The 27,500-nt window shown below is 36.7% G+C and overlaps 3 protein-coding genes across 8 annotated transcripts in view; all 3 read left to right on the top strand.

Moving 5' to 3' along the window:
* Window positions 1–506, top strand: part of LOC125028302 — a 31,668-nt gene extending 31,162 nt beyond the window's left edge. The window contains exon 32 of the mRNA XM_047617750.1: window positions 1–506. This exon is cut by the window's left edge and continues 234 nt beyond it. The gene's annotated coding sequence lies outside the window, so the exon portion shown is untranslated.
* Window positions 507–2,257: 1,751 nt separating this feature from the next.
* On the top strand, window positions 2,258–9,634 carry LOC125028117. 2 transcript variants are annotated; one of them, XM_047617458.1, is made up of 7 exons: window positions 2,258–2,424; window positions 4,488–4,597; window positions 4,881–5,213; window positions 5,766–6,011; window positions 6,440–6,742; window positions 7,214–7,316; window positions 8,059–9,634. In XM_047617458.1, the coding sequence occupies exons 2-7, from the start codon at window positions 4,498–4,500 to the stop codon at window positions 8,147–8,149; spliced, it is 1,176 nt and encodes a 391-aa protein (XP_047473414.1). In that variant the 5' UTR covers window positions 2,258–2,424; window positions 4,488–4,497; the 3' UTR covers window positions 8,150–9,634. The 2 variants fall into 2 exon arrangements, with proteins under 2 accessions (XP_047473414.1, XP_047473413.1); XM_047617457.1 differs by lacking the exon at window positions 2,258–2,424 and adding an exon at window positions 3,204–3,378.
* A 2,320-nt stretch (window positions 9,635–11,954) lies between these two features.
* LOC125027982 overlaps window positions 11,955–27,500 on the top strand; it is a 30,250-nt gene continuing 14,704 nt past the window's right edge. For all 5 annotated transcript variants that reach the window (XM_047617208.1, XM_047617210.1, XM_047617207.1 and 2 more), the window contains exons 1-14: window positions 11,955–12,092; window positions 14,830–14,959; window positions 15,210–15,506; window positions 15,733–15,887; window positions 16,432–16,531; window positions 19,527–19,826; window positions 20,036–20,251; window positions 20,780–21,046; window positions 21,536–21,766; window positions 22,696–22,986; window positions 23,602–23,856; window positions 24,089–24,221; window positions 24,434–24,573; window positions 25,012–25,407. In XM_047617208.1, coding sequence (XP_047473164.1) covers window positions 14,857–14,959; window positions 15,210–15,506; window positions 15,733–15,887; window positions 16,432–16,531; window positions 19,527–19,826; window positions 20,036–20,251; window positions 20,780–21,046; window positions 21,536–21,766; window positions 22,696–22,986; window positions 23,602–23,856; window positions 24,089–24,221; window positions 24,434–24,573; window positions 25,012–25,407 — 2,884 coding nt within the window. In that variant the 5' untranslated portion in view covers window positions 11,955–12,092; window positions 14,830–14,856. The remainder of the gene's footprint in view (window positions 12,093–14,829; window positions 14,960–15,209; window positions 15,507–15,732; window positions 15,888–16,431; window positions 16,532–19,526; window positions 19,827–20,035; window positions 20,252–20,779; window positions 21,047–21,535; window positions 21,767–22,695; window positions 22,987–23,601; window positions 23,857–24,088; window positions 24,222–24,433; window positions 24,574–25,011; window positions 25,408–27,500) is intronic.

Genomic DNA, 27,500 nt, shown 5'->3' with positions numbered 1-27,500 from the left:
AAGTAATAAAAAAGGGTAGCCTACCATGTATTGTTTGGTACTGAGCAGTCGTCAGTTATTGTTATATACTAGTTATTGCGCGATTAACGTAAGCATTTTGGGATTTTCTTGTAGAAACTACCAGGTATTCACTTGTATCGCATTTTAAACTTAGTGTCATATCTAAGCCGACATATTATGAAAGTTAGATGTATTTTAATTTGCTAGAATAAGTGTAAAGCAAATCGTATAAAATAGACAGTACATATACACAAACACACGCACGCACATTTACATCATAAATACATTCATACATACATACCGTACCTATTGTATATATTACCTATACACTTAATTTCACGAAAAAAATGTGAAATTGTTGAAAACTGTAATTTAATGTACTAGTACTTAGATGAATATTCGCCTCAATTTTCTTGCATCGGGAGCAAAATTGTACTTAGATTAATTACCAATATAGATTTAATTACTGTAGAAAATATTAACATTTTATAATAAATATTTTGTCACTCGGGACTTTTATTTCAAAATCTTTGTGTGAATTCAGTGATGTTAACATTACAAAACAAAAAAAAACAAAAAAATACAAAACGCTATGGTGATTGCAACATGTAAGAATATAATTTGAATGTTATCCGAGTTTGATAAATGTATCATATGTATCTACATACGTCATGTTTATGCTGATTGCACAATCGGAACTGCTGGCAGAGTATAGAACGATGTCTGCACCATCTATCTATCTATCTATCAGGGCCGGAGTCGAGGGAAGGGAGGAGGGGGAACAGGGAGAAAATCATTGTTTGAGACTGAAGGAGACCAGAGGGGGAAGGAAGGGTTTAATTAGGATGAAAAGTGGTCGTTTATAATGTTTATTTAGGGTGAGAGACGACGTGTTTATTTAGGCTGAGAAAGGTTTGGTTTATAATATTTACGGTGAGAGACGGCGTGCCTTATTTAGGGTGCGAAAAATGTGGATTATTCGGGGCGAAAGAGTGGAGTGTTTTGTATGCAAGTTGAGAGACGGCGTGAAATAGGAATGGCCGTTTTGGATGAGGGGATCGAGTGGTTTACTTTGAACGAGGAGGGTGTAATTTGGTTTATCCAGGCTGAGAATAAAAGGAATACAGACAACAAAGAAGTTTAACCAGAGGAAGGATTGAGGGAGGAATGACTCTTACTCATGAATAGAACTTACCGGAAATTCTGGCCGTTATCTCAATCCTCAAAAATACTTTTGTGATTCAGAACAACCGCACATGAAACACCGGCCCCGCTCAGTTGTTCTTACTGATAAAACGCCTTATCAAGGGACAGATAAGCGACGCAAATAAAGAATGAAATGTGTATCTCTGTTTATCTTGATATATCCTACGTATAATATAAGAAGTATTTCAATATAATCTTTTGAGATTCGTATTTAGATAAAAAACAAATTCACTTAGAGGAAACTGTAAGGCACTAATGGTTAAAGTTTAGGCTTTATTATTTCGAAAATTAACATCTTAATTAAGAACAAATACTTATTTCAGTGAAGAGATTACTTTGAATATATATATAATATATATATATTATTTTCTGCCCTAATGTAAAAATAGACATGATATATATGTAAATATATAATATATATATATATATATATATATATTATATGTCTACACATATATACGTATTCATATATATATACATATATATATATGTGTGTGTGTGTGTGTGTGTGTGTGTGTGTGTGTGTGTGTGTGTGTGTGTGTGTGTAAATTTATATATACTATATATATAAATGTGTATGTATATAATATATATGTGTGTGTGTTATCATTACCTTTTAATTAGCTCGTCTACATTTCATTTACATTTGATATATGAAGTTAGAATGGCAAAGAATCTGTAGTAAAATGGAAATATAAACTGACAATAAATTAAATTAACAAAACGGAAATAACTTGAAAACTTGTGTAGTTGATGTATTAAATACTGATTTTGTTTTTTGTTGTTTGAAATATACAGTAAATGTTAATATATTATCACTGAAAGTTGTTTGGCTATAATTTTCAACTCTATTTATTGCCTATTGATGAATCATAGTTGGGCTCATTTTGCTAATTTCAAGTCTTACGAAATTTCATACTTTGTCTAACAATTGGTTCTCAATAAGGATGAGTCATATACGCGAAGCTGAGCCTCGCCCGGGATATGTCCATGAGGGGAGCCCGGCCTGTGTCGACTAATGCCGACTCGCTAACGTGTGTCGGCTGGTGCTGACTCGGTTGAGCTTTGTCCTTACCCGCCGTGGTGCCCAGCCACAGCAATAACCTCCAGGCGACGATTGGGAGGGGAGCGAACCGCCGACCCCGCGGATGAAAGGCCGACAAGTTGATTGTGACGTCACTGTATCGTACTTGACTGATGAGTTAATGGGAGGAAAATGTATGTATTTCGAAAGGCGGAAGTTTTGTCACTTTTGAGAGAAATGACACCGATAAAGAAGTGATATGTAAAGAGATTAAAGTGCCTTGTCAGTCAAAATTGAGTGTGTGAAATGCCGATGATTTCTTTTAGAATCATATATATATATTATATATTATATATATAATGTGTGTGTATGTATGCATATGTATATATATGTATGTCTCTGTCTATGTATATGTATGTATGTATGTTTATAAGGTAGAAAAAACAGTGCAAACGAGATTTATTGAAAATGATACAACATTTTCGATATATATATTAGAAATAATACAATTTCGATATTTATTATTAAAAATTATACAACACTTTTGAAATATATGTGTGTGTAAATACAGATATGTTATGTATTGTTCTACTGGAGCTACAGATCAGCATGCGACTGGAATAATAGCAATACAGGCACACGTTATTGCTTGCTTGACCTAATATGGAAGGCCTGTGTGAAGTTAGGATTTAGCAAATCTGAAAGTAAGCACGGTATTGCCACTATAACTCTTCATACTAAACAAATGGTAGTTTAGCAATAATTGCATTATAAACTCTCCTTCCACAACCATTCACGCCTTAACCGATAAGTAACAACCGCCTCCTCCTTCTCCTCTTCTACCCCCCCCCCCCCCCCGCGCCACTTCACACTCCCCCTTCACCTCATACTAGCGCCTTATCTCGAACCGGACGTATGTCACAAGACGGAAGGTTCAGGAGGACGGAGCTGACGTCGCTTCAAAGTGAGAGGTCTACAGACACTCGTCTCCCAGTAGTGGTTGTGTTAACTTTCTAGAGCGTTGGTTCTACGGGTTCTGTTGGCGTTTGCTGTGGACCTATAAACGGGTTGTGTAGTAGAGATTGTGTTTACCTTGGAGAGATCACTGAATCTACAATTTTCTTGGGTGATTCAGGTATTCTGTTGTGGTGAGTTATATGATTTGTTTGTGGTTCTTTCATATATTTTACATATGACATGGTATTCAGTTTCTAAAAGCAGTGAAGGAGGACTGTATCACGAAATAACTAAATCAAATATAAGAATTAACAGATCAAGTAAATGACCCTGATATGAAGCAAAAGCGAATTTGTTCTGGTTATGTACAAATAACATTGTTAAGGGGGAAGAAGGTCATGATCATCCCTCTCCAAAATATATGTGTATGTATATAGATACATATTTTATTTGTTTGTTTATTTATTTATTGTAATCATCCGAAAATGATGAGAAATCCAAAATTTAGTGGAAGCGTTCGCATAAAATCACTGAAGATATATAGAAACATAGACGACTTTCAGTTATTTCAGAGCCTGTATGTATATATGTATAGTATAATATATGATATATCTATATATAAATATATATTTGTGTGTGTGTGTGTGGATAGTTAGATATATAGATATATATGTTTAAATGATTATGCATATGTTTATATGTGTATACACATATATACCTAACTACATACATACATGCATACATACGCACGCACGCACGCACGCACGCACGCACGCACGCACGCACGCACGCACGCACGCACACACACACACACACACACACACACACACACACACACACACACACACACACATATGCACACATAAATGTGTATAAATATATATCTATATATATTCATGTATATATATATATATATATATATATATATGTAAGTGTATATATATATCAATGTTGTTGCTACGTTATAATTATTACTATTACAATCGTCATTATTATCATAATTATCATTATTACTATTATTATCATTATTATTGTTGTTGCTGCTGCTGGGTATTTTGTTATTACCATTATTTATGGATGTCCTTCTTATCAGCTGACATTGAAAGAATATCAGCAATGGAATTAGGAACTTCAAGGACATCATAATCTTCTTAAACTTACCCTGATTGCGTTTCTTTGAAATATTGTGGTAATTCCTGATAAATCATAAAAAGATAAACTAACTTTCTTCATCCATTGCAACTAGCATTCCACTAATAAATATCTAATTAATTATTAAATATGCATCATCCCGTTACAGCATACCGGATATGTTGGCACCGCTTACGATGAAGCTGTGGGTGATATTGGCAAGCCTGAACCTAGTATGGGTCACAATGGCCGATTCCGTGAATACTATTTCTCCTGAAGGTCAGTATGACGTAATTCCCATCCAATATATAAATCCCAATTGCTCTCTCTCTCACACACACACACACACACACACACACACACACACACACACACACACACACACACACACACACACACACACACACACACACACACACATATATATATGAAATGTAAAAAAATCTAAGGTGAAGACATCGATACAAGATAAGAATAATAAATAAATAGATAGATAGATAGATAAACAGATATACCAATAAATAACAAGAATAAATAAATGAACTCGCCTCCCATCCACCAGCGCGCTCCAGCCCTCCAACCCTCTGGCTACTCGAACTACGAAAAGTGCCCCGCGAGACAACACCAAGCGACCACACATCTCGAGACCACGACGTCAAAATCGTGCTGGACGAACACTCCCTCATCGTGGGCGTGACTCGTTGGACACTCGTCTTCCTCAAGGGCGGACAGCAGTTCACGAGTTCCCTAGACGCCCTCACGGAGACCGACGGCATCCAGAGGGAGTTCGTTTTCAAGACGGAGCTCGTGGAAGGTGCCAACGCGGTCCTGGTGACGGCGAAGGGAAGGAGCGGCAGCGTGTTGGCGACGGGAACAGCCTACGTTCAGATTCCGGGTAAGAGGGAGGGGAGAAGAAGGGAGAAAAAAGAGTGAGAGGGGGGTAGGAGAAAAAAAGAGGAGGAGGATAGGAGAGAATAAAGGAAGAGAAGACTAGAGAGGAGGATAGGTTAGAAAAGAGAAGGGGAATAGAAGGGGTGAAAAAAGGTGAAGGAGAGGGGGTAAAAGGAGAGAATCGGAATGAGAGAGAAATTGAAGATAGTAAGGACAACCGAGAGGGGAAAAAGAACAAATGAGAAAGAAAAGAGAAAATGAGACTGGAAGATGTATGAAGAGTGCAGAGAGGAGAGAGAAAGGAGATAATGAGAATTAGAGAATGAGTGAAGACATGTCAGGAAAAGAAAAAGAATATTATATAATTACAATAATAATCAGCACATATTCATTTCATCAGCATTATAACCCCTTATCATCATTGCTATTGCTATTATCAATATCATTATCCATAATTTCATTAATGAGGGATTTACACTCATTACATCCTCTATGACCTTTGATCAGTACATACAAACCAACAGCAAATCAATTTTCTCGTCCCCCCTTCAACCAGACTTGGACTCCAACGTGGCTTGGGTAGGGGGGGAATACCACCCCTCTTCCCCCTCCTCACTGCGAGTCGACCCTGGCACCCTGTCGGAGGTGTGGGTCAGCAGTCGAGTGTGCAGAAGAGAGAAGGCCCCCTGTTATTTCCTGCAGAAGGAGCTGCCGGAGGTTGTTTCTCGGTGTCTGACTCTCTCTGACTCTCTCACCAACGTGCCCCTTGTCCTGTGTGACGATACTGTGCTTCCCTTTCACGGTGAGTGGGGATTCGGACGCGTCTTTCGTTCGTTTGCTGTGATTGGGACAGACATTCTGTTCGCATCGTGTTCGTTGGCTTGTTTTGATAGTATTGTTCGTGGCTACCTATTTGCTAATTGTATGCATGCGAATTCATTTTCAAAAGACGTTTCCACGAATGTATGATAATTCTCAGGCAATTATAATTTTGACATCATCAAATTAATCCTTATAAGAATTATGTGTGATTGATGACAATCAGTTTGCGAATGCCTTTATATATATATATATATATATATATATATATATATATATATATATGTATATATATATACCAATAAAAATATGATGAAATAATCAGTAGAGCTCACTTATCCTTCAAAGGACTTCCCAAATTAGCCATGATATACGAGCGAACTACCAAGGCGCCACCTATTCTTTCCTCAGAACTCTACCAGACACCGAGCCTCTACATCACTGACGACTATCTGCTGGAAGTCAGCATGACTCTGCCACAGGATGTGGTCCTGGAGGGAAGGGAGGTCGTCGCCTACGACCCTGAAGACCCCAGCGTCGTTTTCTCCCCCGAAGGCTTCAGGTGCAATCCTTCAGCAGGAGTGGGAGACCGAGGGGAACGCACGTGCACCCAGCGACTCGAGATGACCGAGGCTAAGGACGCAGTGTCGGTGTTGGTGGTGTTGATGTATTCCGACGGAGGACGCCTGGAGTCTAAGCTCCTTACGTACAGAGGTGAGTCGGGTCGAGTGGGACGCCGCGAAAGGCTCAGTAAACTTCATCTCCCTCTATCCTTTTCGTTCACTTCCTCCTTAATCCTCCTCCTCCTCTCCCTCTCTTCCCCCACGTTACTCCTATTTTCTTGAATTTTATCCATTCATTCAGGTTTCTTTCTATACCCTCTTTTGTTTTATTTCTGCCATTCTTTGAGCTACTGTATCTTTTTTCCATGGAAGAGTTATACATAAAATTAACATAATTATTTACGAAAGTCTTTATAACAATTAATTAGTTTTTTTTCTGTTTTGCTTCGTTACTGTTTTGTTCTTTACACATTTTCAAAAGAATGTTGATAAACTTTCTTAATACTCAAAAAAAAAAAAAATATAAACGTTACACAAAGATTCAATCACATCTCATATTTACGTCCTAACCTCTGAACGTCATGAAACTTAGACAGACACGAACTCTACCTTTGTGCTTCAGGTCAGGAGCCTCGGGCGTCGCAAACGGGCGTGATTGTGGGTTCGGTCGTGGGCGGGCTGGTGGGCGTGGTCCTCATCGCGGCTGCCGTCTTCTTGCTGTTAAGGTGAGGGAGACGCTGGTCATAAATGGTTATTATGGTTTGCCGTCGAGTTAAAGTATTATCTATGGCAGTTGTTTATTATTATTGTTGTTGTTGTTGTCATTATTATCATTATTGTTATTATTATTATTATTATTATCAGTAGTATTAGTATTAGTATTATTATCATCATTATCATTATCATTATTATTATCATTATTATTATTGTAACTACCATCATTATTATTCTTACTATTATTATAATTATTATCATTATTATTATTATTATTATTATTATTATTATTATTATTATTGTTGTTGTTGTTGTTGTTCTTATCATCATTACTATTATTATCATTGTTATTGTTCTTTTGATGTTTTTTCTTTTATTGCGACATACTTATGGTTTGCTGCTGAGCTATAATCTCTTTTTGGACGCTCGTTTCATTTGTCTGTGTGGTATCACGCCTGTGATATCACACAGATAACTGCATATCTTGTCTATCTGGATATCTTTGTCTATCATAATTAGTAAGCTTTTCTATATCAACAGGTATTATTAACATTATCATTTTCATCTATGATTATCAATGCTATTTTTTACATTGACATCCTGATTACTATTATCGTTACACCTCTTACTAGTACTAGCAATGTAGCGAACAAGTACCATTATTTGCAAAACTCTTTATAGCATTTTTTCTGTTTCTTCGTGTTTTATTTTTTGTTGCTTTTCATTTACCTTTTTTTTCTCTTTACTCCTCAGATGGAGAAAAAACAAAGGGAAGAAGGGGTCGTCGAGGAGGAGCTCGGCACAGTACGCTGCCACGCCGACCTCTGACCCCGCTGCGGCTTAGGTCATCTCGTCGAGGTTCTGCGTCTTGTATGAAACTAGATTTTCATTTTTTTGTTATTTTTCTTCTTGTGGCATTCAGGGTACCGCTGGTACGTAGTTGTGAGATGAAGATTAATTGTATGGATGTTTCAGAGAGGAACATGCATACAGGAGTTATGTGTATATATATAATTTCCCAAACGTTTTATGAAAGTTAGTGTGTTTCTATCAATATTTTTTTTTTTTTTTTTTTTTTTTTGGCGACTCATGCTTCATATTAGTTTCCTCAGTCTGGTGGCTAAGATATAAATAATGCAACATTTATAGACTTTCATCTGTTAATTCATATCATATGTTTTGCTCGTCACGTTGGTCATCAGTCAAACACACACACACACACACACACACACACACACACACACACACACACACACACACACACACACACACACACACACACACACACATTGAATAAACGTATTGTCGGGCAACTAGAGAACACCTTTGGCCGGTCATACCCGTGTACCGCCTTTAAGAATATCGGCTTTTAACCACCTCAGCCAAGACAACGGTTGCTTCAGGTAGAAATCGGTGTAGATATTTGCTCTTTCGTAAATATATGACCTCATCATATATGTCATCACAATTATTTGCTATTTTTTACCACTACTAATTCAGATATTGTTGTCAAGTTTTTTAAAATCGAAGTAACCTTTAAAATCACTGATTATTATTATTTTTACTTGTTATTCTGGTTGAAGATCTTTAAGGGTTTTTATCATTATTTAACAAAGATCACGTTTTTTTTTTTTTTTTTTTTTTTTAAATAAAAATGACTTTCCTTTGCTCTTCAAAAAACATAATTAATAGTGATTCCTTAAATTTATATTACCATAACTTTTATTATTTATCAGTATTAGTATTACTGTAATAATTCATTTTATAATTTTAAAGTGCTTTTTTTCTATCAAAGTAATAGATATATATGGATGCTAGACTAATGGTACGGTAAAAATTAGCAAAAAATCAAAATGGCATTAGTATTGAAAATATAATTTCTGCCGTAGAATGTTATAACTATATTAATGTAGCATGTTATACTATTAATTTTTATGTATGTATATACAGAAAAATAAACACTGTTCATTCCATATATAGTGTTCATTCACTGATTCAAAAACAAGATAAAAAAGATAATCTGTTATAGATGTTTGTATTCTCTTTTCTTAATGTTATCCTTTAGTACTAGCTGATGTTTAGGTGTTACAAGTGATATCTGTCAAGTCCATGGGAATGTCCTGCTCTTGTGAACATTATCTGGAAATTCTGTAAATCTACCTTCACACTATTTAATGTTATGATCATTGATATTGTTGGCTTCGTGTGTGTGATATATGCGTGTATGTATGTATATATATATATACATATATGTATATATATATGAGAGACAGTTTTGTTTACAGCATATGAAATGTACTTCTGAAGAAAATATATAAAACATCTATTATTTTCCTCCTTTCCTTTTCTCTGTATTTCTTTTTGTGTTTATATATCATTAAAACCGTTAATCCTGCCAACTAACGCTTAAAGCCACCTAATCAATGGATATAACACTGTAAAATGTATCTATGCACACACATACACACACATATATATGATATATATATCTATATGTCTATATATATATGTATGTATTTATGTATTTATATATGTGTATCTCTCTCTCTCTCTATATATATATATATACATATATATATATATGCGAGCGCGCGTGTGTGTGTGTGTGTGTGTGATTATATTCATGTATATATGGTCCAGTGGTTAGAACACTGAACCGCGGTTGATTAGGAAGGGTATCCAATCAGGTAAGGGTGGTAGTGCCAAATAACATCTCATTAATTATTTGTGAGATGCTTAAGTCCTTGCACTGGAATGAACAAATAATATATATGTGTGTGTGTACGCGCGCGCACGTGCGCGTGTGCGTGTATGTATGTACATAAATGTAGATATTCACAGACAAATTTTCCGTCTTCTTATAACACTGACTAAGGTCTGTTAGATTTTGACATTGCCTGCATTAACCTAAGCCAAAGAACCAGCAACTAAAGGCAATAGCCGAAGCGGTGGACAGATTCATCAGTAACCATGCTTGAATATAATTTGATTATACTGCACAGTATCGTTAAGATTTCATAGAAAAATTATTGGTCAGATAAAGTATCTCTTACCTAAGATATGTGAAACTAATTCAACAGTCAAGTTAATTTCAAATGAAAATAAGCTGGTTCTAATAATGTTAGATATACACTATTAACATTGGATAGATACGTGGATATTAGGGTTAATATCCCACATGAAGTAATTAGTGTGCGATATTACGAGCACTCAGTATGACATGGAAGTACATAGCCTTTCCATGCATAGTATTATGTAAATAGATACCTAGATTTTTGACGAATGATTATATTTGAGGTTAATTTAAGACCCTAATAAATTTAAATTCCCTAACAAGAGAGTAAGTAAAATGATTTTTCGTCGGCTGAACTAAGAAGCTAGTTCCCGCAGCAAGAATTTTCAAGATCTTGAAATGGAGGTCCGTATCTTATCATAATGCTAGAGATACAAAGTTTGAAAATAAGTGTCATGCAACGTTGCCAACATATATTAAGTCGAAAGACATCGTTGTGGGGTTAACAAGCCAAGTTCTTTACCGTTGTCCCTGTTATTACTAGAAGGAGTTGTAAGACTGATATTGGTCACTTTCTGACAAATTAAGCCTGTACTTTAAGACTCTGAACTTCCCTGAGAAACCGGATCTGTTAATGCCACTCAAAATGTAATCACGTAAAAATCTGATAATGTCCGAGGCAGAGGCAGAACCTGAATGATCTAAAGAGGGGGGGGGGGGGGATTGAACGACACGGAATGACAATAAACGAAATTCTTTGCAACATCGATTATTGTTATAAACATGACATCAGAAGTCATTGCATAAAAACTCGTGGGTTCAATGAGGAAATAAAAAGGTATACATTTAATCAACTACGTTACCACATCTGTAATCGCAGTGTTAATTAGATTGTTCAAATATTTCAGCATACTGTGCATTACTAACATGGTGTATTACAGTTATTATGGTGTAGACAAAAAGTGCTTTTTTTCTTATATTTTCTATCCTCGATTCTGGCTCCACAGTAAAACTTTTACTTCATAATGCTATATACAACATACATCTAACTGATTACGTGTAACAAAATTACAATTCAATTTATCCTCTGTTTTACACTATTCCTTCTATTTATTATTTATTTATTCACATTTATTTATTTATTCATGCATTTACTTACGCATCTATTTATCCACATATCCAGAGATGCAGAGGATCTAACATCAGCGACAGAAATAGATAATGATAAAAAAAAAAACTGTTATCGATGAGTCCAATGCATGAAGAGTTATATCGTGAGAGATGGCCCAACATGTTAGTGATGTGGATGAAAAAAACCCACAAAATTCACATTGACAAGGAAAACGGTTTGTTAGAATTTGAAACTTATTAAGAAAAGAAAAATAGAAAGAAGAGACATACACTAAAATTAAGAATCAGGACGGGGGAGAAAGAGAGGAAACTGACAATATTATAAACCATTTACAAAAATTAATAAGAAAATAGCTTTAGAATAAATAAGATTTTATATATATATATATATATATATATATATATATATATATATATATATATATATATAATACCCAAGTTATCTCTGCATCTACAGCAAAACACATTCACATGCTATCCGAATAACTGATAAGGAGGAGAACGGAACAACCTACTTCGGCCTTTCTCGGCAACTCGCATTCAGCAGTTATCAGTGTATTGATTAGTGTGTAGACAGCTCTCGTCTGCAATATTGTCCAGCGAGAGAGCCTTTAGCATCGAAATATCGTCTTTTTACCCTAAGGTATTGTTTTTTAATACCTTTCTAAAATCGGTTATATTTTGTCCAATGTTTATGTTTTGGTATGCTGGCTAATCGTTTGTGAAGGTAATATCTTATGCATCAAACTCGGTTACAATTTGCCAAATGTTTAGGCATTTATTTCCCTTTCTTATTATTTACTTCGGCTCATTGTTATATTTTCTAATATCTCTCAATACAGTTTTCCTTCTATTTTGTTATGGCAGTGTTATGCAGTGTTGTTTAATTTATCAGAGAGCATAACTGTATCAATATATTTCTACTTACCTTACCTTACCTATATATATATATATATATATATATGTGTGTGTGTGTGTGTGTGTGTGTGTGTGTGTTTGTATATATATATATACGTACACATTTTTTTTTTTTTTTTTTTTTTTTTTTACTAAAGGTTTAGTTATTAATTTGCGCTACGTGTCAGTTACAAAATTTGAGTCTATCTGTAATTCACTTTTTTATGTTTATTCTGTCCATTACACTTGTATATATTTTTAACAGCTTATCATCTCATCTTTAAACTTATTACACTAAAGTCATCATTTTGACATCATTAATTCATTAAATACGTCTCTTCGTATACGAATTATTGAAAAAGGAATGGCAGGCAGTCAAGAATCATTAAAATATTTACGTAGTTTATCTCAAAATACCCTAATTAACATATGCAAGGATTGTAACATATGGAAACACGTAGATAAAATAATTTCATAAATTACACAGAATATAATGCAGTTCTGGCCAGTATGAATGTTGTAATATGAATGCTGTAATGTATTCGATAGCCAATATGACTATGCACAATAGCTTTCTTTCCATATTCTTTCTCACTCTCTCTCTCTCTCTCTCTCTCTCTATCTATCTATATATCTATCTATCTATCTATCTATCTATCTATCTATCTATCTCTCTCTCTCTCTCTCGAAAATGATAACCTTTTACAGTTATCTAAGTCAACGCCTTGTTTTGTACTGATTTGATAAAATATGTGCATCCTACATAGTCCCCTGTTTATATTATCTGTACATTTTTCTCAGTCATAATCTTTAATTTTACATTTTACAAAGACTAAGGACCACACAAATCTTAATTCTACATTCGATTTCATAAAATAACGTTAAAATGTAGGCGTCCTTTTGCTGTATCGGGTCACGGGGTCCATTATCTCTGTGAACAAAAGTATTGCTATGATTTTAAGACGTAGCTAAGTCACCAACTTTTTCCTAAGGCAAGCAATACCAGGCTAAGATTAAAGTACTGATCCAAATATCAAAGTCAATGGCTGTGTGCCTGGTTGTGTCTGTTTGCTTGTTTTTTATCCCGCAAATTAGGATACATAATGATATAGTATTAAATTCGCTGTGGACTGGCCCCTAGCCTGGGAATGTACATAATTTTCATATGGAGAGATGATTGTTCAAAACGCAACAACGAAACAAAAAAAAAAAAATCCAAAATTTCACCAAAATGGCTTTCTTTATATTAGCTTCTCAGATACCTTTGTTATATGCCTGAAAAAAAAAAAAAAAAAAACGATTCCCACAATTCCTATACCTGATGGAGCATAAGACAAGAGCATTCAGCAATAAACGAGACAACTAGAGACAAAGTCACCGCGGAGATAGTAAATACATGAATTGTGGAATCTCATCAGGCAGATTATATCCAGAGATTCTGCGTGTCATATCGTTTTATAAGAATACGGGCTTAGATATTGCATAAAAATTACAAGCAAAACTAAAAACCGAAAATATTTCACTAATTAACGACAAAATTATGTCGAAGCACTAGAATCGAGAAAGAGAAAAAGTGGTTTTTTATATATGTATTTTGAAATTGATAGATGAACTTGTTGGGTCGACACACGTCAAGCCATCTGTATCTTCCTGATTTTCAACAACTGATAGCGCTATCTCATTTCAGACGAAATGTCTCCAGCTCATTTAGACTGATATTTGTATTCAATAAAACGGCAGTGACCATGACTGCAATGTAGAACAAACAAGCATAAATCAGAATATGATAATGAAATGACACAGTAGAAGGGAGAATAAATAGGAAAAAAGAATGAATAACAAGAACTGGTCAGAACAATAATAATGAAAAAAACGAAAAACATAAAACAAGAAGTACATATTAAAAAATAAAAATAAATTCAGATAGATCAAACCAAACAATAATAACAGAATAACAACGAAGAGGAGACGCACCAGAGAAAAACAAAGATAAATAGCTGAGAAAAAAAAAAAAAAAAACCCATAGACAATTAACATATAAGCTGAGAGACACTCAAATACACATAATGAGAAGACCAGAATTAATCACATTTTTCGGAGAAGTCGCTGGTGGGCAGAGGCGGCGGGGCAGATAAGGCGAGACAAAGGCTGGTTGATTCTGATTGCCCAGCTTGTGGCCCGGGCTCGGCTATTGTACGTTTTGGTGTGTTGGGTATTCATGCCTACGTATATATTGTGCAGTACATATGTACAAGCAAATTCTCTTATTAACGGTATGTATGTGAGTATATATATATATATATATATACTATTTATATATATGTGTGTGTGTGTGTGTGTGTGATCATGTATGTGTGTGTGTGTGTGTGTGTGTGTGTGTGTGTGTGTGTGTGTGTGTGTGTGTGTGTGTGTGTGTGTGTGTGTGTGTGTGTGTAATTACTTCAAATGGAACATAGAACTAAGAACGAACGTCCTTATTTCAGAAAAGAATCCACAGAAAACGGATTGTTATGATGCCCAGGGGGACTATAACATCCACCTACATAGCGCTGTGTGTATTGGCCCTTCTCAGCACTTGCTCTGTCATCAGTGCAACGCACACCACAAACCAAAGTCAGTGTTGGGTGAAAGGTCACTTCTGTGAAGTCATTTTTCATCGTTTGTAAAGAGATTAGGTATCGTTCTCATTCAAAATATACATATGAATAAAAGCGTAGCCGCACCGGAATGATAGATATATAAATACAATAGAGAGACAGATAGATATAAATGTATTTAGAAAAATATATGTATGTATGCATATATATACTTACTAGTAACATCGTATAAACTGTAATTTGTCCATTTCCTTAAATTTAAACAGAAATAAAGATACAGACTATAAACTACAAATGGGTCGACGAGGAAAAGGCAGAAGTGACGGCGTGTCTTGAAAGCGAGGCGGGCGGGACCCCCTTCGGGCAGGTCGACCTCCTCGTCACCAACGCTCTCGGGAGGGCGTGGCGGACCAGAGGAGGAGGAGCGTTGAGGAAAACGCAAGAGGGTTTTTGCTTCGCTGGGATAAGTCTCGAGAAGAAGGACTTGGTGAAGACGTTGAACTTCAGGATCTTGGAGAACGGGAGTGATGAATCGATTCAGGAGCTGGAGACGTTCTTCATGGGTGAGCCTCTTTGTGGGATGCTACGTCCTTTCGGACCAAAGAGGCGCCCGCTCAAAAAAAAAAAAAAAAAAAAAAAAAAAAAAATGATTCAAATATTTATCTTTATTACATCGGACACATATTTTGTGAGCATGCGCATGTATAACTATATATGGTAGATAAATACCACAATGAACAAACTAGATTTACATAATTGTATATAATCATACGTTTACTTCGAATGCAGTCCCAGAGGTAACTCCCATGAGCAAAGACGTCTACGAGATCTGCTGGGATGACCCCGAAGGACTCGCTTTTGCCTTGGCCGAAGGAGGCGTTGCCCAGCCGCTCGTCTCTCCCCCAGCCGGATGCCACGAATGCTGCCTTTACCTTACTTCAAGGGTATGGAATCAGCTACGTTTGAATGTGTGTGTTTCTTTGTTAGGAAACTTTTTTTTTATCAATCTCAAGCTACCATTGGCACTCAGTAATAAATAATACAGCAGTTTATGCATTGTTTTGACTCTGTTTACCGTAAACTCCGCAGAGAGTGTAAGATTACTCAGAATTTACTAGTACTTGATTATCTTGTGTAAAACATGATTAGGTTAAACGAGATGATTTCCTCTGTTCAGTAAATATGGACGTACGTATGCATCAACAAACCTATTTTTTTTCTTCACCTCATAGTTGGATCAACGAGTTACCATCGCTATTATTAATCGTATTTGTAGTGTTGTTGTTATTGTTGTTTTGTTAGTGTTATTGTTAGTGGTAATGGTACTGTTATTTTGCGGTTATTATCGCCAGCAAGACATCTTTCAAAGAAAACCAAAGAAACAAAAATAAATTAGAGATTAAGATAGAGCAGAATATAACGAATACATAAATAGCCCTATTATGAAATACTAGATAATAAACACTTCCCTCCCTTTCACCTTTACAGAGTCCAGGCGACCTCGTGACCCTGGAAACAGCTGGTACGAAAGACTCTTCCGTCAGACAGCTGGTGCAAATCCGCCTGCCTGAAAACCTCGAGCAAAATAGTGAGTTTTGCAATATCACTTTTGCTGTTGATGATGATACATGCACTGATGATTATGATGACGATAATGATAGTAGTGGTAATGATGATAATGACTAGGGTGAAGATAATAGTGATAATAGTGGTAGTAGTGGTAATACTAATGATGACGATGATGATAGCGATAATAATAATAATAATAATAATAACAATAATGATAATAATAATAATAATGATGATGATTATCTTAGTGATGATATTTATGGCAGAGATGATAATAATGATGATAATAATAGTAATGATGATGAGGAGAGCAATACTAATAATGATAATAATAATGTTAGTGATGATATTTATCACAGATGATAATAATGATGATAATAATAGTAATGGTGATGATGATGATAACCATAATCATGATAATCATAATAAAAATAATGATAATAATAGTAATGATAAAAAATTATAATGATGATAATGATGATGATAATAATAATAATAATAATAATAATAATAATAATAATAATAATTATAATTATAATAAAAATAATAATGATAATAATGATAATAATAATAATAATAATGATAAAAATAATAATGATAATAATGATAATAATAATAATAATAATAATAATAATAATAATAATAATAATAATAATAATAATAATAATGATAACAACAACAACAATAGTAATAATATTGATAATACTGGTCATGGTAATAATGATAATATTATTAATAATAATGTTGATGATGATGATGAAAGCGATATTATCAGCGATGTGGTAATAGTTGGAATAGTAGTAGTAAATGTGATCTTCATACTAAAGATAACAATAATAACGATAATAATATAAATTCAAATCGAATAGATATATATAACTTTTGTTCTATATTCTCTCTCTCCCTCCCTCTCTCTCTTCTCTTCTCTCCTCTCCTCTCTCACTCATTCACTCTTCTCTTCTCTCCTCTTCTCTTCTCTTCTCTTCTCTTCTCTTCTCTTCTCTTCTCTTCTCTTCTCTTCTCTTCTCTGCTCTTCTCTCCTCTCCTATTCTCTTTCTCTCTCTTTCTCTCTCTCGCTCTATCAAGTAAATACTAATTTCCTGGAATAGAACTTCTCCAACACTTTATCATATTTCAAGTACATCTTAAGAGTTCCGTTATCATGTTATCGTAAGATGCACAATAGATATACTAAACTATTCACCTGGCGTCGGGACTCCTCAAGACGTCTCAATTTCAATTACAGCTTGTTACCTTTTTGTTATATTTTCCACGCGCGCGTGTGTGATTGTTTGTGTGTGTGTGTGTGTGTGTGTGTGTGTGTGTGTGTGTGTGTGTGTGTGTGTGTGTGTACAGCGAGAGGCACAACTATCTTCCCTAGATTTGGCGAGACCGTTTGGGAAGCGTTGAGCCAATCGACCCACGTATCTGTGCCACTCATGTACAGGGGGCAGGCCTGATTCACCCGTGAACTGAGGTGCCAATTCACCAATAATGGTTCGGTGCGCCTACTAAACTATTCATGCCAATTATATGTATTCACACATTACCATCGCCTGTTTAGTTTCAGCATATGTCAGTATCTCTGAGCCCATGATTCAAACTGGTGGTGAATAATGGCACACACATTTTTGGCGTCCTCTCAGTCTTATGGCGGAACCACACGGGCTTTTTTCAGCCCCAATTTTATATTCGCAATGTATTTAAAATTGCAGTACATTCGGCCAAATATCTAATCAGCAGTCACTGATGTAATATTCTGTCTTCACCAAAGTATATATTTCACTTGGGTTTTTAACATGCCAGTCATTCTTTTAGCGAACGTGCGAGTGCGAATGGCCGAGTGCGTTAACATGAAAAGTTAAGCTTGTTATGAGTTGCATGGAAATTAATATGGTGTAATTTTACTTTTACATACTTCTTACTTTTACATGTATAATGTTTTGAGTACCAGATATACGTAAATGTTTATATCTAAAAGTAATGACAGCATGAAATTTAATATGGTGTAATTCAACTTTTACATAATAGGAATTATATTTTGAGTATCAAATATACGTAAATGTATTCTCGTTGTATTGTCTACTGAAAATGAGGGTGGAAAAAAATGAAATAAACAGATTTGTAAAAGAACCACCTTCTACCATATGTATAAATATGTTTAGTTACAGCAGCTATGGATTTGGATAAGAAAACAAAATCAGACCAGTGTAACCGCAATACATTAATTTTCGTCATCATATATAATACATTAATGCCAAATCATCAGTACTTTATTTATCCATCCTTACATAGTATAGACTGTTCAAGCCTCCTTGGCATTGATTCGGCAAGGCGCTGGGTCATGGTTGCCCACGTAGAGTTTCCCATATTCGCTCTCAGATTCCGGTCATCACACCCACCCCATCTGGTCACATTGGCCCAGGGGTTTCAATAGTGATATTAGGGTGATCCGCAAACCATTCCCGAAAATTCCTCGCAGTATGGATGGGGTTTTTATCTTGTAGTAAGTAGAACTGTCCACGCATATATAAGAATATATATATATATATATATACATATATATATATACACACATAGGTTAATGATATCGCTGGCAGCTAAGGATTGGGTAACCTTAACACCGACATCTATCAGGCCTGGCTTTTTATCACATTACGTAAATCATAGCGTATAACGTGAATTACACTGTCATTCCGAAGGCTTATCTGATGTCACCGTTCAGATTCATATTGCCCTTAGTATAAAGCTTATATAGTATTTATAATATTATTTAGCATTCAACGAAAATGAACGGGTTCGACTGTTTCGAAACAGTCGAACAGTCGCCACTACGCAGATATACATACCGACCATTTGACGTCACTAGTTATTTTCTCAGAATATGTCGCCATGTTTAACAAATCATTGGACACATCTGGGAAGATAGTTGTGTCTCTCACTGTACAGTGTGTTTGTATGTACATATTTTTTCCCGGTATGTATAGGTAATGTGTATATGTATTTTTTTTCAGTTCCTCTCAATATCACGGCGCTCCACAAGGTATCCAGAGACGACGACCCGAGCGGAAAGAAACAAAACATAAAGGTTTACTTGGATCCCCACCAAGCAATAGAGGCAGATGATTTTACTCTAATGTTAACTCTGGCATCAAACGGACAACAGAAATTGTATTATCTGTTTAAAATCATCGATGACTATGCCACAGAGCTTGAGTTCGATGGACATTTTCAAGATTCAACTGCAGTCATAATAAAAGCTCATAAAGGAAATGATATTGTGGGATTTGGCTCCGTGATTCAGAATCTAACAGGTGAGGAAATACCCTTTGGAGTGTTATAGTGTAGTGTAGAAATTCCTTGTCGATTTCTTAGCGTGGTCATGTAGACGGAAACTGCTCTTAAAGTATCCTCTAGCTCAAATGGATCGTCTGAAAGTAGCCGTTAGCAAACTGGAAAAAAAATAAACAAAAAGATTATATCACCGTATCTAATCCCCGGAATCTTTTCCCTTCCCTCACAGACCCGGGTTCTAGGGTGGCGAAGGTAGGGGACTCCAGCGCCCCGTCCCTAAGGGTGGATCCAGGGGCGCGAGACCAGGTGGACGTCCCTGACAAGACTCCCTGCGCGGGAGGCTCTGGCCCTTGCTACTACGTCGACCAGACCGCCCCCTTGCCCCCCCTCTGCGACGACCTTCCCGAGATCACATTTTGCGACGCCGTTGTGTCGGAAGTGCAGAGTAATTACTTAAGATTTCTTTCTCTGTTAGACAGGGCATTACATATTCAAGCTACGCTGTATGATACAGGTCAATCCCTGTCATTTACGACCGTTTAAGTGGTAGCCAATAGAGGGTTCTAGTAAAACATTTCCACCAATGAGCAAGCGCCATTCACATTTTTTCCCTCTCCTTCGGCCAACCATGAAACAGCTCGTTTATTTTTTATTGTGGTTGCAGAAAAAAAACCCGCTATTTAAGCATAAGTAGAAATTTTGTAAATAAGAAATTGTTGAATTATATCTATCATGCTGGATGTTGAAAGGCTAGAAAGAGTAGTAATACTCGAAGCCGAGTTGATAATCATTTATGATCGTATCTGTAGGTACGAGTGGTTTTACCATCGTAAGTACGTTAGTGATGGATGAATACACAAGTTAACTTAAACATATGTGCATTTTCACAGCATGTCTGTACACTATTATACCAGAATGCATTCCTACAATAAGAAAAGAGAAATTTACATCATGCCGTCCCCCTTCCCCTCAGACCCGCCCAAAGCCCCGGCCCTGGAGCTCCGCAACCGGCAGGAGCTGCGAGTGCAGCAGCCCCGGCCCGACGGAGCGCGGACTGAGGTCGTGGTCTCCAGGGACGACTCCATCATGTCTCCCGACGGCTTCGGCTGCGACGACCTGGGCGACGGCATTTGCTCGCAGCCTGTGGCCGTCGCCGACGACCTGGACGGTTTCGACGTGACGCTCGTCGTGCTGGACGGCGACGGCTACGTCACGGCGTCACTCGCTGTGCCCTTCGAAGGTGCTTTTCTTGGCTTGGTGGCTGTACCTGTTATTTATGTCACGTTGTCACTGGCATTCGCCGCCGACAAATACTTGTTTATAATTGTTATTTGTTTATTTCATGCTCAGAATGGTTATCCTTTTCATTCGAAACGGATAACCTGAACCACGTCATTCTAGTTTTGAAATTCAGTTAAGATAAAACAGAAGCCGATATAACAGTTATTACCATTTTTCTTATCTTTAATTTCATCTCGGCACTATCATATGCTTTTATTATCATCGCCATCACAATTATTCCCTCTGTCACGATTGTTAACTCGCATGCCTATTCTGTGTAACATTAATTTCATTCAATGATATCAATATTGATCTTACTATATATTTCTTTGCATCCATGTTAAAATTGTCCTCGTGAAGATCAATAATGCGTATATCTTAACAATGACAAGTTAATTATTGTTACCATTATAAGTGAAGGCAATCCATGTTTTTCATCTTGCCACAGTACACAAAGTGAGTGCAGTCGCCCTCACGCCCTCCCTGCTGAAAGTGGAGGTCGACCCTCGATCGGGGGGCACGTACGAGGTCACGCTGCCCGGCCCCTCGCCTTCTCCCGCAGCCACCCAGGAGTGTCAAGCTGGGCCGCCGTGTCGCGTCTGGTTCGCCGGGGTGGAAGCGCCCTCCTCAGTGAGCGTCAGGAAGGAATCCAATACCATTTATGAGGATATAACTACAGGTGTTGTTTTATTATTATCATTATCGTTTTTTTTTTTTCGTCACTGTGATAATAATAATAATAATAATAATAATAATAATAATAAATACTTTATTAACCACCAAAGTGGAACTTTTTGTACACTTTCATACATTCAATCAATTCAATACAATAAACATGAATAATAATAAGTGATAATAGTGAGTAGGATGAATATAGTACATACAAGTAAAGTTAAAGTTTGAAGGACTGTTCAGTGTTAATTAATTTAATCCTTGATGGTACAAATGATATGGCATAGCGTGATGTTCTGCTTTTAATACATTGCAATTTTCTTCCTGATGGTTAAATTTTATAATTGCTGTTTAATGGGTGTTCACAGTCATTGTAAATCATATTACATCTATGTAATGAGCATCTCTTAAATATTTCAGACAAAGATTGTACACTTTGCACTCCAAGACGAGAACAGTGTTTGATAATTTTTGACAGTTTTGTTTTTCGATTCTATGGTAGTTACCAAACCAGCGGGTAATTGAAAAGGTTATCACAGACTGCAATACAGATGTATAAAAAAAGTTCTAAGATCCTATTATCAATATTCAGTTTAACAAGTTGTCTAACAGAGTACATTCTTGAACGCCCTTTCTTGTATACATTCTCCACATGTTCATTAAAGTTAAACTTGTCATCTATAGATTATCATTCAGCGTCAAGAAGGAATCAAATATCAATTATGAGGATATATCTACAGATGGTTTTTTGTTATTACCATCGTCATTGTTTATTTTGGGGGGCACTGTGACCAACAATCAGATGGTTTATCACTCTTATAATTTCTCTAATTCAGGACTTTTTACTCTCAAGTTCCTCACCACACACACAAAAAAAAACAAAAAAAAAAAACGCAGGACTCGACGTAAGAACCAATTTCTCAACTGCTTCCACAGAAACGCCTCCTCCCACGTCACAAGTGCAGGTCATCACCTCCATGGACGCTGAAACCCAGACCCGAGTCGAAGTCCAGAGCAGCAACACCGTCACGCAGGTCGAACTCGTGACCTTCGCGTCCAACGTCGCCACCGAAGATGACTGCGAAGACCTTGAAGCAGTCGCCGGGAATTCCGAGTATTACTTCGACGCATCTGTACGAGGACCTGGAGGCTGGGACTTTGTCTTTGCCGGGTACTGTGATGACGGGGCCTTGTGCGAAGTGGGCCAGGTCAGCGTGATCCTCTTGGGTATGTTGTTTCGCACGCCTCTGGCCTCGCACATTGCTATCCCTTGCCTCCTTCAGTTCCCGTGGTCCGTGGTTCTTAATCAGAAATGTTGCAAGAAAACGTATTAAATTACCGCCACACGATACAATTCGATATATTGTCCTTATTTATGATTCATTTCACCAGGCAAGGGGATGTATCCGATCCTAAACAGTCAGATAAAATTATCGTTAATATAACTAAACAGTACTACACAATTTATATAATAAAAAGGATCGGGGAAGAAGTGAGGATATCATATAGAGTTTTTAAAAATATATTTAAAAAGCGTCATGTAAAAAAAAGAAAAAAAACATGAAAACCACTGTCCTTCGTCGATAGGCCTCTTTGCTTTCCTTACAAGGTCTCGAGATATTACTCATTTCCGCAGTAATGGATACAGAGGGTAAATAATATGAAAATGTTATAATACGTTGACTCGAGCACAAGGATTCCATATGCGACTGATCTTTTTCGTCTTGATTTACTGGATGCAGTTATTTTATGTTTACTTCGATATGTAGATGATATTTTTATCGCGTGAATCTGGGTATGAAAGTACTCGCGAAGTCGTCCTTAGACATTCCTGATCGGCAGACATGGACTCCCGGTTAGGCGTGGTGGGCGCTGCCCTGGGCTCCCCAGACGCTTCTGTCAGAGTCGATGTTGGGAGCCTAGATGACGTTAGTGTCGAGGGCGTCGGGTCGTGCGCGAAGCCGGACAGTCCCTGCTACTTCCTGACAGAGCCGCTGACGGCGGGCACTCTCAGGCACTGCGTCACCATCGCCAATTCGGCTGGAAGCGGGAGCAATGACGTCTCTCAGTGTGACACGTCTTACACGCCATTTAAGGGTATTATTGTGATTGGCTACGTTGATAATGCTGATGCTATCTCCATTATAAACAGTGTTATCATGTGATTTAAATATCTTTGTATCATAAATGTCATTTCAAGTTATTCGTACAGATGCAATTTCCATATTGCTACCTCTAACTGTATCTCTCTCATCCATTTCAACGTCTGTATTTCCCTGTTATCATATATCTACCAATATGATTTCGGCAAACCACTCCCTCATAACAGAGATGACAGAAACCCCGAGGCTGGAGCTAATCGACGGTATGTCACTGAGAGTCACTCTGTCAGCACCTCCACCAGGGACTCTCGAAGTGGTAGTTTTCAACCCGGAGACTGATGGCCTTCTGAGTGGAGCAAAGTATGACGACGGAGTGAATATTTTTGTTGTAAATGCACATATATGTACATGTATATATATATATATATATATATATATATGTATATATATACACATACACATACATATATATAAATATATATATAAATCAACAAAATGAATAAATAAACAAGATACTGCTTTACCCTTCCACAAAATACCCTCACAGGCATTCATCTTGCTTTTCTGTACAGTCCAGAGTGTATTCCCGAGCCAGATGGATCTTGCAGTCAAGAGGTAAGCATCCCACAGGAACTGCAGGATTTCGAGGTCCTCGTGGTGGCGGTAGACGAGGGTGGGGACGTGAGGGAGTCCGTCCTTGCTGCGTTTAATGGTAAGTCAGTTGGTGGTTCTACTCCTGGAGGTGGTGGTGGTATATTTATTTATTTGTTTATTTTTCAGTAAGGCTTTCTTTCCTGTGTAGCTGTTTTTTGTTTTGTTTTGTTATGTTTTCTTTCTCTCTCTCTTTCTCTTTCTATCAGCTTCTTTTTCTTTTGCTTCTTTCTGTATGTTTTTTATCACTCTCTCTCTCTCTTTCTCTCCCCGTTTGTCTGTCTGTCTATCTTTTTTTTTTCACCATACATGCATCCAGGAGAGGGAGATGACCTCCATTTGGTGCATTTTCTCTTTGTATAATGTATATCTTTTATAACTCGGTAAGCTACTTTTTCCAAGTATTTTTTCACCTTCTATGCATCCAGCAAAGTGAGTGATGTGACCTCAGTTTGGTGTCCTTTGTCCTTTTTGCTAATCCTATGTTTTCCTCTTCCAGATTTGAAAGTTTCCACAAGACAGCTGACTGATGACATGCTACAGGTTTCATGGACAACGAGCCAACCCGAAGATTACTCTGTTTCTCTTCTCTCGCCTGTTCTTTCTTCTCCTTCTCCTTATTATTCTTCTCCTTCTCCCTCTTCTTCTTCCTCTTCTCCCTCTCCTTCCTCCTCATCTCCCTCTTCTTCTTCTACTTTTCCCTCTCCTTCCTCTGCTCCTCTTCCTTTTCTCTCTCCCCTTTCCTCAGTCACCGAGATAAAACGAACTTGTACAGGTTCTCACTGCCGGGTTCATTTCGCTCACCTGGTTCAAGGGGAAACATACACGGTTCAAGTACACAGAGTTGGCGATGACAAGGTCTCCGTAGGGGCGACCGCGGCCATGAATACGCCAGGTGAGTTTGGTGTGCTTTGTGTGTTTGTTTGTGTCTCTATTTGTTTTGCATGTGAATACGGCCGGTGAGTTCAGTGTTTTTGTTTGTTTGAGTCTTTATCTGTTTGTATTTGTGTTTGTATGTGTTTTGTATATGGAAACGACAGGTGAGATTGTGTTTTGTGTTTGTCTCCGTTTGTGTTTGTTTTGTTTATGAATACGACAGGTGAGATTAGTGTTTTTGTTTGTTTGTGTCTGTATTTGTTTGTTTGTATTTGTTTTGTATATGAATACGACAGGTATGTTTCCTTGTATTTGTTTGTTTATGAATATAACAGGTGAGTTTAGTGTTTTTGTTTGTGTTTGTTTGCATTTGTTTTGCATGTAGATGCACCAGGTGAGTTTAGTGTTTGTTTTTCCATTTGTTTGTTTAAGTAAGTGTTTGTTTGTGTGCTTGTACTTGTTTTGTACGCGGATAGGCCAGGCTAAGCTTAAAAGGCTTTGTTTGTCCTTGTTTATGCTTGTACCTGTTTGTTTGTTTTGTTTTTGAGTTTAGATTTTGCTTTGGTTTTTGTTTGTTCATGTTTGCTTGCGTGTTTGTGTACGTTTGTCTCGTACATGAACACGCGAGGCGAGTTCAGTATTTTAGTGTTTTTTTTATTTAATAAATTAATTTATTTATTTATTTACTTATTTTTGCTCATGAATACGCCAAGAGAGTTTAGGTTTGGTTTGTGTTTGTTTGTCTTGTGAGTTTAGGCATAGTGTTTTGTGCATTTGTTTAGTTTGTGCATGAATACGCCAGATTAGTTTAGACAATTCACTTTTATTCGCGAAGGCTGTTACAGTGACAATTCATAGGCAGAAAATAAACAGACCAGCATTAGTTATATGTAATAAACGACCGTAATATACTTTGAGTAGCGAAGGGGTGGCGTTAAGAGATGTTAATATACGTTAAGGTTTGTGCCTAGTCATAGGCAGATAGAACTACACACACACACACACGCACGCATACATTCACACACACATGTATGCACGCACGCAAACACACACACACATGGTAACGAGGAAAAGAATATTGAATGGTGTTTCATTGGTTTCTGGTGTTAGGGAAAAGCAATTAGCCAATAGGATATTACTGCACACGTATTTTCATATTCGTGTTTCAGTGCTTACTGGTCTGAATATTTTTGATGGAACATAACAATGTTAATGAAGGTTTGATAACTCTTCGTTGGCGGAACGGAGCCGAATAGTATGGCTTATGAAGAAACATTTATTTTATCTATCTTTATACATGTGTGTGTGGTTATATATATATATATATATATATATATATATATATATATATATATATAGGGAGATAAGTCTACACGGTATACTTATCCAAATATTTTGTAAGAAGTAATCTAACATACATACATATAAACTGTAGCACGAGAAGGTACACAAACACAGAGTTGCCGCTTCCACACCACCAAAACGGTGTGTACAAGGTGTTAGTGCAGGCGGCTGGACAGTAGGTATTTGTTTGTTTGTTTTCTTCACAGGTGGATTTAAGTTTTCTGTGTGTTTGTTCGTTTGTACGTTTGTTTTTGTTTGTGTTTTGATTAGTTTTCTTAACTTCTTTCAAGCCAGACACAAATTTTCACAAAGATGCAGTCTCCAGAATTCGAGAGATGTTTAAAATGTTCTCATTTGATTTCATGTGATTTAGATTTTATACTTACCACCGAGTTGATATCAGCATTGTGTATTTGCCATTTTTGCCTCAAATCAGGCTTATTCAAGGAACCTTTGCATATATCTGTTGCAATTATATAGCCTTGAATTCAAGTATGCATGGGTTCCAAATATAAAACTTTAAGATTCGAATATACATCTGTTGCAAATTAAAGATTCTGGTGCAAGGATAAAGCTTACAGATTCTAGTGTACATATGTTGCAAATATAAATAATAAAGATTAAAGTATACATCTGTTGCAAACATGAATCTTAAAAATTCAAATATACATGTTATACATCAAAATCTTAAAGACTACTTCTCCCCCCCCCCCCCACCTTCCATTATCCATCCACCAATCTGTCCCCTCCCTGGACCCTCCCTCCCTC

The sequence above is a fragment of the Penaeus chinensis genome, chromosome 8 (genome assembly GCF_019202785.1).
Source record: "Penaeus chinensis breed Huanghai No. 1 chromosome 8, ASM1920278v2, whole genome shotgun sequence".
Taxonomy (NCBI): Eukaryota; Metazoa; Arthropoda; class Malacostraca; order Decapoda; family Penaeidae; genus Penaeus; species Penaeus chinensis.
Note: the sequence above shows the minus strand (reverse complement) of the source record. Positions and strands in the feature narration are given on the sequence as shown.

Excerpts from the sequence above, each read along its gene's own strand:
- LOC125028117 (XM_047617458.1), top strand. The coding sequence starts at position 4,498 with ATGTTGGCACCGCTTACGATGAAGCTGTGGGTGATATTGGCAAGCCTG. Across the intron at positions 6,012-6,439 it reads TACTGTGCTTCCCTTTCACG|AACTCTACCAGACACCGAGC; the intron begins GTGAGTGGGGAT and ends TTCTTTCCTCAG. Across the intron at positions 6,743-7,213 it reads TAAGCTCCTTACGTACAGAG|GTCAGGAGCCTCGGGCGTCG; the intron begins GTGAGTCGGGTC and ends TTTGTGCTTCAG.